The 13,132-nt window shown below is 47.8% G+C and overlaps 1 protein-coding gene across 1 annotated transcript in view; it reads left to right on the top strand.

Annotated features, from left to right (window-relative positions):
- CFAP251 (cilia and flagella associated protein 251) overlaps nucleotides 1-13,132 on the top strand; it is a 36,914-nt gene that overhangs the window by 16,692 nt on the left and 7,090 nt on the right. The window contains exons 12-18 of the mRNA XM_081893254.1: nucleotides 231-478; nucleotides 1,701-1,852; nucleotides 2,678-2,851; nucleotides 4,984-5,168; nucleotides 6,219-6,333; nucleotides 7,509-7,672; nucleotides 12,285-12,375. Of these exons, the coding sequence (XP_081749380.1) occupies nucleotides 231-478; nucleotides 1,701-1,852; nucleotides 2,678-2,851; nucleotides 4,984-5,168; nucleotides 6,219-6,333; nucleotides 7,509-7,672; nucleotides 12,285-12,375 (1,129 nt within the window). The remainder of the gene's footprint in view (nucleotides 1-230; nucleotides 479-1,700; nucleotides 1,853-2,677; nucleotides 2,852-4,983; nucleotides 5,169-6,218; nucleotides 6,334-7,508; nucleotides 7,673-12,284; nucleotides 12,376-13,132) is intronic.

Raw genomic sequence — 13,132 nt, 5'->3', positions numbered from 1 at the left:
TAGGCATCCAGTAAATATCATATTCACTGTCTCAGCATGTTACTCTGGAGCAGGCATAGGAAAACTCGGCCCTCCAGATGCTTTGAGACTACAATCCTCATCATCCCTGACCACTGGTCCTGCTAGCTAGGGATCATGGAAGTTGTAGGCCAAAAACATCTGGAGAGCAGAGTTTGCCTATGCCTGCTCTGGAGTATGAATCAAAATTCTGTTTCTTTTTCACGGTGCAGGAATTTTATTATTTCCACGGCGGATGCGTTGGTGATCCACGTCAAGACAGAAGGGACGAAAGTCAGCAAGTGCCTAGAGGAGCCCAAGGAGGCCGTCCGTGCCGTCTGCTGCCACCCGAGCAAACCTCTCATGGCCAAGGGGAGTTTCTGCGGGCTCCTGAAAGTGTGGAACTACAAGATCAATAAATACCTCATTAGCCGAATCTTTAAGGGTGAAAGCATCCAGAGCCTCTGCTATGACTCCAGTGGTATTGATCCATACTCCTTCCTTTGCAAAAGGCAGAGCTGTAGCTACAGGGGGTGGGGGAAGGCTAGCCAGGCTTTTTGCCCCGTGTGAAGCCTCCAGAGGGGTGCCATTGAGGCTCCAAGCCTGTGTTTGTGCATGGAAATGCCTGGGTGTGGGTGTGCCAAACTGGGTCTTTAACCTGCGTGAAAGAAAGCCTAGTTTCGCCCCTGCAAAAGGAAGTCTGGGGAAGGGGGAGATTTTTGGCAGGGTGGGGGTGCAGGGTTCATTTCTTTTGAAGGGAGAGTTTGAGTCTGTTGATGTCTTTGCAATAATTCTTGACACGCATACATTTTAAGCAATGCTAGTTCTGTCATTATGGATCCTCAAAATCAGATTGACTCTTTCTAAGGAAGATTCCAAATAAGAGGCCCCATTGCTGGCCATTAACAGTGGTTTTTGTTTGTTCTTATTGCTTCTGCACCAGCAGGGTTTTCTTTGGAATTGTAATCCTTTTAATTCACATTTTAAAGGAAACACTATTTCCAGCTAGCTGCTTTCTAGCATTCTTTGTGTTGCCCTCCCATAATTTTTCAAACCTGATTTGCAGGTATTGACTAATAATAATACTGTAATAATAATAATAATAATAATAATTAATAAATGATATAAAAATAAGTGCACTTGCAGTGCCAAACTACTGAGCTTTCGGGAGCTACTGTGCCTTTAATCAGACGCTTCTTCCTTGTGGAATCTCCTTCTATAGGCTACCTGTTCAGCATAGCTGAGGAATTGCCCTTTGAGTTATCTGTTCCCTGTGGTGGGATGAAGAGTTGGTTCATTGGTGATGGCTCTATCTCTTGAACAGAATACAAATAAGAGTCAGAAGTCACAATCGGGCAGTTTTTAATTAAAATGGCTGGACGGCAATAATGTCTAAGATAGCCCTACGGAAAGATCTTGTCCATGCCAATATAGCATTACTGTATATTAGTTGCCACAAGGAACCAACATTTTAATTCTCTCCCCCCCCCCAGTTGTGAGGAACCACCCTCTCACCAGTAGAAAAAGATGTTGCCTTATACTTGGTTCCCTCCAGAGGTTTTGTGCTGCAGCTCCCGTCATCTTAACCAGTGGTTGTCCAAAACATCTGGAGTGAGCCAGGCTGGGGTTGGCTGCCTTAGATCATCCAATCTTGCTGGGATGAGAAGTTTGCGGAACAACTATTTCTCCCATGCACTTTTTAGGTTCATTATTGGCAGCCGGATTCATTGATGGAAGTGTTTACATTTTGGATTCTATATCTTTGGAAAACGACTGTCCAGAGCCTTTCCGATATTCCAGCACTCCCATCACCGTCATGAGCTTCTCTCCTGACTCCCAGTATCTTGCGACTGCTGTGAGTATTCCTTCCCCTTGTCGTGTAAGTCATGTAGCGCTTTACTCCTACAGAAGCATTGCTTGTATCTCCCCACAACACAGAAGCAGTCTGAGGGAAAATGGAATCAATGTTTTACTGCAAATACAATCCGGCCCTTTCCCCGAGAAGTTCAGAGCAGCGTCCGTGGCTCTCTCACCCTGCCCTTGCCCCCATTTTATATTCCTAACAACCTTGCAACAGGCAGATAGTGACTGCAATGAGCTTTCACGGCCAAGAAGGGCTGTGAAGCCAGATCTCTCCATGCTGGAAGCCCAGGGGCAGAGCACCAGCCTTGCCTGCCGTTGCCACAGGTCCTGGGTTCAAACCCCGATGGCATCTCCAGATAGGGCTGGGAGAGACCCCTGCCTGAAGTGCCACTGCCAGTCCATGTAGGCAGTACTGAGCTACACGGAGCAGTGATGTGACTCAGTATAGCGCAGCTATCAAAATCCAATGCTCTAAACCATGGGTAGGCAAACTAAGGCCTGGGGGCCGGATCCAGCCCAATCGCCTTCTAAATCCAGCCCGTGGACAGTCCGGGAATCAGTGTGTTTTTACATGAGTAGAATGTGTGCTTTTATTTAAAATGCATCTCTGGGTTATTTGTGGGGCATAGGAATTTGTTCATTTTTTTGTCTAAAATATAGCCTGGCCCCCTACAAGGTCTGAGGGACAGTGGACTGGCCCCCTGCTTAAAAAGTTTACTGACCCTTGCTCTAAACAGCTGTGCCTCTGTGGCAAAGGAAAAACGAAAGGAAACGATTCATTGATACAAAGTGGGGCTTTTCTTTAATTGTCTTTCAGGATGAAAACATTTCATTGAACCTTTACAAACAAACCATGGTTGAGGGGAAGAAAGTCTGGGACCGCCTGGCAGCCTTGCACTCCCATTACAAGCCCATTCGCACCATTCTCTTTGGGGTCCACTTGGACAGTGATGAGCCTTGGCTCTTAACTCTTGGCGAAGATCGACTCTTGGTAGGTGCTGTGAGCAGGACAGTTTCTGGTCATGCTGCATAGGTGCATAGAGATGTGGCAGCCTGGAGAGGTTTCAGAGCGGAGCCATTGGAGGCTGGGAACCAGGGACTTGGGAGGTCAAGCCAGCGGTGCAAGTCAGGTTGCCCAAAGGCCATGACTGGCCTCCACTCTTCAGCTTCAGCCCTGTGGAGGTTCAGCAAGGGTAGAATACCAAGCTCATTCCACCACACATTCGGTTGAATGCATCAGCATTTCTCCTAATGCACGCATTTTAGTACAGTGGTACCTCGGGTTACATATGCTTCAGGTTACATACGCTTGAGGTTACAGACTCCGCTAACCCAGAAATAGTACCTCGGGTTAAGAACTTTGCTTCAGGATGAGAACAGAAATCGTGCTCTGGCGGCGTGGCAGCAGCAAGAGGCCCCATTAGCTAAATTGGTGCTTCAGGTTAAGAACAGTTTCAGGTTAAAAACGGACCTCTGGAACAAATTAAGTACTTACCCGAGGTATCACTGTATGCATTTTTCGTAATACATACTGTAGTGGTTCTAGGGGTTGCTCATGCGTAAATCGACGCCACACCTGGCTGGGTTACCTGGGTGAACCCTTTCTGTCCGGACAGCCACTCACCCGTGGCTGTCTCAATCGCTGGCAGAATCCATCAGTGGGCGTTTCTTGAACTTCTTCCAGCAAAGAAGCTCTTTGACGCTTAGTCGCCGCCTACTCTCCCTGCACAGAACCCTTCTGCGCAGGGAGGGTGTGGGCAGCGGAGGACCCGTGCTCTCCCCACTGGTCTCCGGCGAGGAGTCATGGAGCCACCTCGCCGATTCCCCCATCTGCCCCCCTTCTCCACTGGTGCTATGCTGAATTCCTTCCCCAGAAGATGGGCTGCTTCTCTCCCTCCCGGGACGCTCTCTGGAACCCCTCTGGAGACTTCCCTCTCCCTCTGGCTCTGATGGCAGTTCCCTGACACATACCTTTCTGCAAAGCATCATTTCCTGTCAGGAGCAAGCCAGCAGTAAACCACACCATGCAAGTTGGGAGTTAACTTTTTATTAACAGAAACAGGATCTGCGCAGGACTGTCAGGCCTAATGAGCACAGCAGCGTATCTCTGGTAGCTCTTGCCCCCATGAAGCAATTGCTGAGACTAAAGGTCCCTGCCTCCCTGTAGCTGCCTTAGTCTCTTCCTCTCGTGGGCTTTCCCCCAAGCAACCATACAGCTGCAAATAAAACCTTTTAAGTGTGTTTTAAGTGCAATATACAATGTGATACTAGATGACGATGGTGAGCCTTATGGAAAACTCAATATACTTTTTTTAAAAAAGCATTTTCAGAACGTTTTTTATATGTGTGTAGATTCCATCACTGTGTCTGTGTGTCGCCAGTCTCTCATCTGTCCTTTTCATGCCTCTTCTGGTTCTGGGAGACAAAGTGAGAGGGGAGCTTGTTGCAGCAGGAGGGGAAGATATTGTGACTCTTCACCAGCCCAACTCATCTCTGCCTCATGGCCTCCCTCCTCCCCTGCTTCAGCTTCTACCTCTGATTCTGGACTTCTCTCTGCCACAGACTCTCCCAGCTCACTAAGCCCAGTTACAGTACCTCCTCAGTTTTCGACACCACCTCCTCCCAGTCTTCTCCCTCTGACCACCAATCGTCGTCCCACCACCAGTCCCCAGGCTCTGAGCCATCTTTTCCTGGAGATTCCCTTGGGGGTTCCCCAATTCGCTCCTCCCACCATTCCTCTTTGTCCAACAAATCCATGACATTTCCCTCCTAAGGCTGCATCATGGTTTGTTAGTTTCACTAATCTGTGCATTTTTTGCATGGTTTACTTTGGCGCGTGCATTTCTATACACATTACTTGGCTGGAGAACTGCATTATGAAATCCAGAAAAGTGCAAATTTTGAAGGAGGGTTCTGTTGCAGTTTAAAAAAATGTAAATTTGCTAGATTCACCTTTAAACGTTAACTGGATCGAATTTCTCTCACGTCCCTAGTTCAAACACAGTTCCTCCACACCCCTAGTAGAGTCACTTTCACACATTCAGCTTCAGGGAAACCAAGTGATGGACACAGATGTTTGGACACACACACCCCATCACTGGGTCTCTGTTACCTTGTTTCCAGGTGGAATATGACCTGGAGAAGAGTGTCAAGGATGAGCTGGTTGTCATCCGAAGGGACCGCATCGAACAACATGCCGTCCCCAAGTGCATCACCTGGTACCCACCTCTCACCACAGAATATTTTTTCCTCACTGCCAACGATCAGTACAAAATGAAAATGTATAATGTAACCACAAGATTGTGCAGGTAACCTGGTAAATCTCTTCCGTGTCTCCTGCAATTATCCCACTCCTATCTCCCTGTAAGTGCTGTATTTGTGTGTCTTTCCAAGTGCAACTCCAGACACCCAGGGTCCAGACCATCTCGCCACCTGCACTCCCACCAACGCACTGTTTCACAAAGCCGATTGAGCTCTGTGCGGCAATGGCCCCACCCCAGCTGCAGTGTCAGCCCTGCCACCTGCTCAGTTGCAGTCTTCTTGAGCTTGACCTTCTCCCTCGCCTGAGCTACAATATCTTATCTCTGGTCCATCTGACCCTTCATAGCTGCTTCTGAAACACAACCCTTTCCTTCCTGGTCACGCAGCTTGCTGACGACTAGCTTCCCTGTGGACCCTGGTACCTTATCCCCTAGACAAAGTCTGAAGAACCTGAGGTCTGTCAGATGTTGTTGTACTCCAGCTCCCATCATCCCTGACCACAGGTTCCTTTCGCAGTGCTGAAACTCCTTCCTCCATTAGGAGGTCTATGGGAAGATACTGTAACTAGGACTGTAAGCTTTAATTTGTAGATTAATCAACTGACATTTCAGTTGATTAATAAGTAGGAGCCCATTGTTATCATTAGGGAGGAAAGTTCAGAGCATGTGGTTCCTTTTTCATGGAGGCACTTTAGTGCAAGGAATGAAAAGCAGGATACTAGGCTTTGTTTACCCTTTTCTTCTGAAATGGAGCGGTAGCTTATATTTATTAAGTTATGAGTTAATTTGACCTATCTCCAAAAACAATGCATTCTATACCCGGATATGCATATATTAATGTATATTTAATAGATTGGGTAGCGCAGGAGTTACTCGAGAGAAACTAGTCTGTGGGGAGTGAAGGGGTGGCAATGATTTATTAGATGCCCACGATACAGGATTTTAATATACCTGGGGCAATGGCAAATATATGTTTTTGTGGGGGCGGAGAGAAGGTGGAATGCCGGCTATCCTTCACTATCCTTAGATGTGATCCCTGGATTAATTTGTTAAAGGTCAGGTGCTCAAGAGCTCCTGTTGTTGCTTTGTTTATTTTAGGAAGACTGTTGTGGGACCAGCCTACGGCTCCCCCCTGGAGAAGATTCTGGTGCTTCCACTCGCAGAGGGACATGATCCTCAGAGACGGTACTTGGCCTACATTACAAAAGACAAGGCAGGTGAAGGTCTTTGAACCAGCCCCATCCTGAGTCCCTTCGAGGCCTGGGATAGGCTCCCAGTTCAACCTCTGCCCTCCTCAAACATTAGGGAGGCTTGCAAGCGACACTGGCGATGGGTCAGGAACAGCCGTGGGGTGTTGAGCACATTATTGTACATAATCATAGGCACAGGCACAGTTGTACAGAACAATCACAAAAAGTGCTACAGTGGTACCTCGGGTTACATACGCTTCAGGTTACGTACGCTTCAGGTTACAGACTCCGCTAACCCAGAAATAGTACCTCAGGTTAATAACTTTGCTTCAGGATGAGAACAGAAATCGTGCTCTGGCGGCGCGGTGGCAGCAGGAGGCCCCATTAGCTAAAGTGGTGCTTCAGGTTAAGAACAGTTTCAGGTTAAGAACGGACCTCCGGAACGAGTTAAGTACTTAACCTGAAGTACCACTGTGCAAGGAACATTGCCGTGATCTTTTGTCTTTATCGTAAACTACTTACTTTTGTCCGTATATTGTTGTCAAAGTCATATGCTTTGAGGCACATTGTTGTGACATCCCAGGTTCCCCCAACCCAGTCTGCTCCTTTTTCAAAGCCAGTATGGCAGGGAATACCCAAGTCTGCTGGTTTTTGTTGGCCTGTTGCACAACTCCAACTGTCCCCTCAGTTCCTGAACTGCTGACAGATGGCCAAAGAGATGTGGCAATCTTCGGCTGCCCTTGGTAGGCCTCTAAATTCCACAAAGAGGTCTTCTTGCTCAACTTACCTGCTATGGTGGGAACACCAGTGGAGAATTCCTTGGCCTTAACACCAAGAATGGAGGAATCCCTGGCGTTCCATACATAGAACTGAATTCTAGAATTGTTGGAAGGGACCCTGAAGAACATCTAGTCCACCCCCTGCATTTCAGGAATATGCAGCTGTCCCATACGGGGATCGAACTTGCAACCTTGGCATTCTCAGCACCATGTTCTAACCAACTGAGCTATTTCTCCATGTTGGACTCCAACTCCCATCAGCCTCAGCCAGCCCAGCCAGTGGCCAAGGGTGATGGGAGCTGTAGTCTGGCATCACCTGGTGGGCTCCCCATGGTGTACACTCTAGGCTGTGGAGTGGGGAGGCGGACTAGGTGAGTCTTTGGGGAGAGTCACATCAGGTTTTCTGGATTCTTCCCTAGGTTGGCCTGCAGATACTGCCCATAGACGGGAACCCGCACAAGTCCTCGGCTTTCATTTGCCACCCTTCAGGCGTCACCAACTTGGAGTGCTCCTACGACGGGTGTTACCTCTTCACGACGGGGGGTAACGACTTAACTGTGATGAAGTGGGACATTAATTTAGTGTAAGTCGCAGCTGAGTTTTCACTTCCCCTGATCAATGCTGGGATGTCCAGCAAGGTTGACTTGCAGAGCAAACCACTGAGGGGCTGGGAGGAGGGAAGCAATTCAGTCCGATTTACATTTAAAGGGGGACTAAACTAATTCACACTTATCGAAGCACAACCATCCATAGAAATTTTCACTTCTCCAAATTTTGCATTGCAGTTCTACAGCCAAGTAATGTGCACAAAAATGTAAACACAAGGGGAAAGTGTGCATTCAAATACATGTCTTAATTAAAATACATATATTAATTTCAGTTAGAGGGAAGTGCTTAGCCTAAGTGTGTTTATTAGAAGAAATCCACAAGAAATGCTGATGAGGACTTTAAAAATTATTTTAATGCACACTGATGTGGAAATGTGGAGAACTGAACTTATATTTGAAAAATGAGAAACTGGGAGAAATGGAAATGAAATTGAATTGCCCCCCACCTGAGAGTGCTCTTTAGTGTGGGTAAAAGGCATTATCCCAAACTGGCTGGGATGCAGGGCTGGCCCTATTTACTTGTTTGTTTGTTTGTTTGTTTATTAAATGTATATACTGCCCTTCATCATAAGATCTCCTCAGGGCAGTTCACAGAATAAAATACAAGATAAAAACACAGGTAAATAACTAAAACTAAACAACAAAACAATAACCCTACCATTAGGCAAAGTGAGGTGGCTGCCTCAGGCCGTGGGGGCAGCCCCCTTGCTGTTTCCTTCCTGAGCCTCTACTCCTGTACCCGCCTGCTGGAGGACAAAGCTGTGTATGGCCTGTCCTGCCCCCACATCATGAACCTGCTGTCCTTCAGCACAGGGGACACCCTCCCGTTGCCAGAACTGAAGTCGGATTCCCTTGCCAGTCCAGTTGCCACTTAAATGGATCTCAAGTAGCAGGGCTAGGAAGGATGCTTATCCGGCTGAGATTTTGGAGAGTTGCTATTAGAGAACATGGGCCCCAGTGGCATAGCAAGCCCCTTTTTGGGGCACCGCTGGGCCTGCAGGGGGCCCGAGTTGCCACATTCCTCCCAGGCACCTTCCTGCTGGAGAGCACCCAGGTGTGACACGGCAGTTTGGGCTCAGTGCCGCCCAGGACGACCCGCCCCCTAGCTATGGATAGGTGGTAACTGAAAGCACTGCGGGAATTGTAGGATATTTTCAGCAGGTTGTATGTGCTATGCCCAGGCATTCTGGGGTGTGTTTTTTGTAGGAGGTGTTCAAATGCTTGTCACTTGGCGTGGGAGTGGGGTAAAAATGCTCCCCAGGACATTCCTGGCCGTCAGCTGTGGGGCCATGGGTGTCGGGTAGAGGTGGGGAACTTGTGGCTCCCAATAGGTGGTTGGATTCCAACTCCCCTCAGCCCACGGTCAACATGGCCAGTCACCAGAGGTCATGGGAACTGAAGTCCCGCAAGATCTGGAGGGCCACAGGTTCCCTCTCTGCCCCCTGCTATAGGGCATCTGGCTAACTAGCATCAGAGTAAGCAGGGGAAAAACACAATTGCAGTGGGACAGCTGTACTAGTAATATTTTCTCCATGCAGGTGCATACATGCACACTCTTTGTCTATGTGACTTAATCGGTTGGAGGTCCAGCCTGAGCAAGATTTAAACGAAGGCACTAGAATATAAATGATCCTTCTTTGTAATTGTTGGCTGGAGTCCAGGCAGTTTTGAACGGCTTTGTAGTTTGTTTATGGAGGAAGGAGCTTTATGAGCTAATTAGTGGTTTACTGCTGCCTTTGGCATCTTCTGTGTGTCTGCAATATTTAATGTCCAAGTTTAACTTAATTATATAGAGAAGCATCAAGCGTTTTGATCGCAGAAGGCACAGCCACATCCAGGGTTCAGGCGCATGGATCAAAATTTATGCTGCTCTTTGAGGTTGAAGCAAGAGGAAATATTGGAAATCACTCTGTGCATGCATGACACCAAGCCGTGGTTTGTTTTAACTATACACTGGTACCTCAGGTTACATACGCTTCAGGTTACAGACTCCGCTAACCCAGAAATAGTGCTTCAGGTTAAGAACTTTGCTTCAGGATGAGAACAGAAATCGTGCTCCGGCAGCGCGGCAGCAGCAGGAGGCCCCATTAGCTAAAGTGATGCTTCAGGTTAAGAACAGTTTCAGGTTAAGTACGGACCTCCGTAATGAATTAAGTACTTAACCTGAGGTACCACTGTAGTTTGTTCAACAAGCCACAGACCTTCACACAGGTGGGCAAAGGTTTTCCAGCTTGGCAAGTGTCTGGGATGGGGCACTAACCAAACCATGGTTAAGCATGGCTGTTAGTTAAGCCTGAGCAGGACTGGAACAACAACAACATATTGATAAGGAGAATAAATTTACAATAAAGCAGGGCAAAGTACCATTGCAATTACGAAGTGTAGAACTTCAGCAAGGCTTGCAAACAACCACGCAAAAATAATTTGTAAGCCTTGCTGCAATTTACACTTTGTAATTGCAATGGTGTGTTTTTTTTGTCTAACTTGAGCTAATGCTGAGACCATGTGCTGATTTATTGAATGAAGCTTTTGGGTTTCCTGAAGGGAAGAGTGAGAACCAGGACAAGTGAGTTCAGGCTGACCAGAATATGCCTCCTTGAACTCTGGTCATGCTCTCACTTGTCTGGATGCAGGGTAGAGAGAGACGTGTGTTTGTGTAGGAACCAGACTACTGTACTAAGGTAAAACCCACATTCACTGCTTCACCCTCTTCTGCATCTGGCCCCCTGGAGGTTGTTCAGAAGGGGATGTGGCCCTTGGACTGGAAAACCTCCTCCGTCCCTGCTATATTCAACCATGCTGGGATATGCAAGGATTTTAGTTTCACAGAACTCCTCATCAGGTGGGGGGGGGGGAGAAGCACTCTTCAAGCAGCCCAGGCTCCACCCCGGTTCAGTCATCACCTTTTCATTAGTTTTGTGTCTCCAGTGAGATGCTGAGATGCAAAGAAGGCAGCGCGAACTGGATTCTTGCCTTGGCTCCTGCAGAGATTGGCTTGGAGGCTGAAGGATTAAATTAAATTAAATTGAACTGCGGGAATTGAGGGGCTTCATTATTTCTGTGTGAGGTGTTTGTGTGTGTGTGCAATGCCTAGAGTGAGCCATGTGGACTCTTTTATATATTTATTTTATTGTGTCTTATGGATGGTGCGGGATTGCTATTTCATGTGCTCAGACCAGAAGGGGAGGAGGGAAGCACACAGCTGGAAAATACAAAATCAGCACAAAACTATCATATGCCCCCAGCCTCCTTGGAAATACCACCTGTAGCAAGCAATCAGAAGCTTCTCTTTTTGTTGTGATTGTCAGTATGTTTTTAATAGATCATATATACGTGTGTACAGATGTCTCCCCACATACATGCGTTCAACTTGCGTGCAACCTCCTTCTATGTGTGGTGCTGGGAAATTAATAAATAAATTGATTTAAATTGTGAAAAGGTGCGAAAAGGGCAAAAACGGTCCAGAAAGAGGGGGGGGGGACTGCAAAAACCGTGGGAAAAGACCTAGCAATCCCAGGAGCCTTTGTAACTATAATCCTATTGCGGCTTTGCACCAACCTCTGAGACATGTGGAAAGTTGGAGTTTGTGAAATGAGGTTTGGAGGGAGCGATTATGGTGGAGTTTGGCAGATTTTTGTGGATTTCCAGAGGTCTGGATGATGTTCTCCACATTCTATGCGATTTCACGTACATGTCTGTGACATCGTACACCCAGGGGGTGTGCAGCTGCCCCCCTAAATCAAGTGCCAGGAAGGCGAGAGGACTCCCACAGCTCCCACATGGCCCAGCTCTCCTGGAACAAGGGTTCAAGTCCCACCTAGGGGTGGCAAGATTCTTTTGCCGAGCAGCCAAGGGGAAGACTGGGAGAGGCAACAATCACTGCATTGGTCACGTGGTCAGAAATGAGAAGATTTCAAGTTCAAGCTCCCCCAGCTGGTAGAAAACAGCATGGTCCCACTCAGCTTTTGAATGCCTGGCAACAAAGTACAGTGGTACCTCAGGTTACAGATGCTTCAGGTTACAGACTCCACTAACCCAGAAACAATACCTCGGGTTAAGAACTTTGCTTCAGGATGAGAACAGAAATTGTGCTCTGGCGGCGCGACGGCAGCAGGAGGCCCCATTAGCTAAAGTGGTGCTTCAGGTTAAGAACAGTTTCAGGTTAAGAACGGACCTCCAGAACAAATTAAGTTCTTAACCCGAGGTACCACTGTAAAAGGGGTGGAAATTGGGCCCATTTCTGGGGCTGGTGCAGAATTCTGCCCCCAACAGGGTGTGGCTTGAAGGGGTAGAAGATTCAGCGTGGTGGTGCTCGTCCCCATCGCTTTCAGCGGTTCCACCTGTATATTTGATGTATTCTGCTGGCATGTCCGTCATGCTTATGGTACCGGTATATCTCAAAGCTCCTCCTCATACAGCAAAACTCAGGTATAGGATTGCACCCTTTAGGCTTTTTTGGAATGGCACAGGATAATTTTAATTTTAAGGACCTGTTTTTCAGTGCAGTAGGTGGCAGGGGCAATGGGATGTGTGGGGCTCCTGACTCACCCCTTCCCTCCAGACGTGTCTTTGTTGCTCTCCTCCTAGTGCTCTGGAAGCAGCTTCTTTTCTGGGGGGTGAAGATTTGATCCCATTCTACAACCTTCTGGAAGGTGGCAGAGAGGGCGAGTTTTTCAAGGTAATGTAAGACTTGCATGCTTTCCTTATTTATAGCTTTGCTCCTCTGCCTTTCCGCGTCCACACCCTCAAGGCAGCTTACAATAAGTCGATAAATGAAATAGAGATCACCAAAAAGCAGCAGCAGAACCACATGGATAAAAAGTGACAGAGTCCAGCATCAGCCCAAGAGGCATTGCTGCCTGAAGCAACTCATTCCATGCAGAGAAGCTGAGTGGACTGGTGGCTGAATCTTATACCAGTGCTCCAACCCCTTCCTTCGGCTTCCTGACCTCATCCATGCGCCTGCTGCTTCACCCTGGAGAGGGCCAGCCCTGGTGAGTCAGCAGATGCAATCAGCAGTCAAAAATAAGGAAATTAAAGCAAAAAATAAACTTCACCTGACCCCTTAACACTAACGGAAGTGGTACCATAGAGCCAGTGTGGTGTAGTGGTTAAGAGCGGTAGTCTCGTAATCTGGGGAACCGGGTTCGCGTCTCCGCTCCTCCACATGCAGCTGCTGGGTGACCTTGGGCCAGTCACACTTCTCTGAAGTCTCTCAGCCCCACTCACCTCACAGAGTGTTTGTTGTGGGGGAGGAAGGGAAAGGAGAATGTTAGCCGCTTTGAGACTCCCTAGGGTAGTGATAAAGCGGGATATCAAATCCAAACTCCTCTTCTTCTTACCAAGCAAACTTATCTGGGAAGAGCTTCCAGCAGTTTGTGCACCACCGTAGAGAAAACTCTCTGGCAGCCACCTTCCTAAGCTCAGAAGACCGG

The sequence above is a fragment of the Podarcis melisellensis genome (genome assembly GCF_964234715.1).
Source record: "Podarcis melisellensis genome assembly, chromosome: 16".
Lineage (NCBI taxonomy): Eukaryota > Metazoa > Chordata > Lepidosauria > Squamata > Lacertidae > Podarcis > Podarcis melisellensis.
This window is presented reverse-complemented; position numbering and strand designations above follow the sequence as displayed.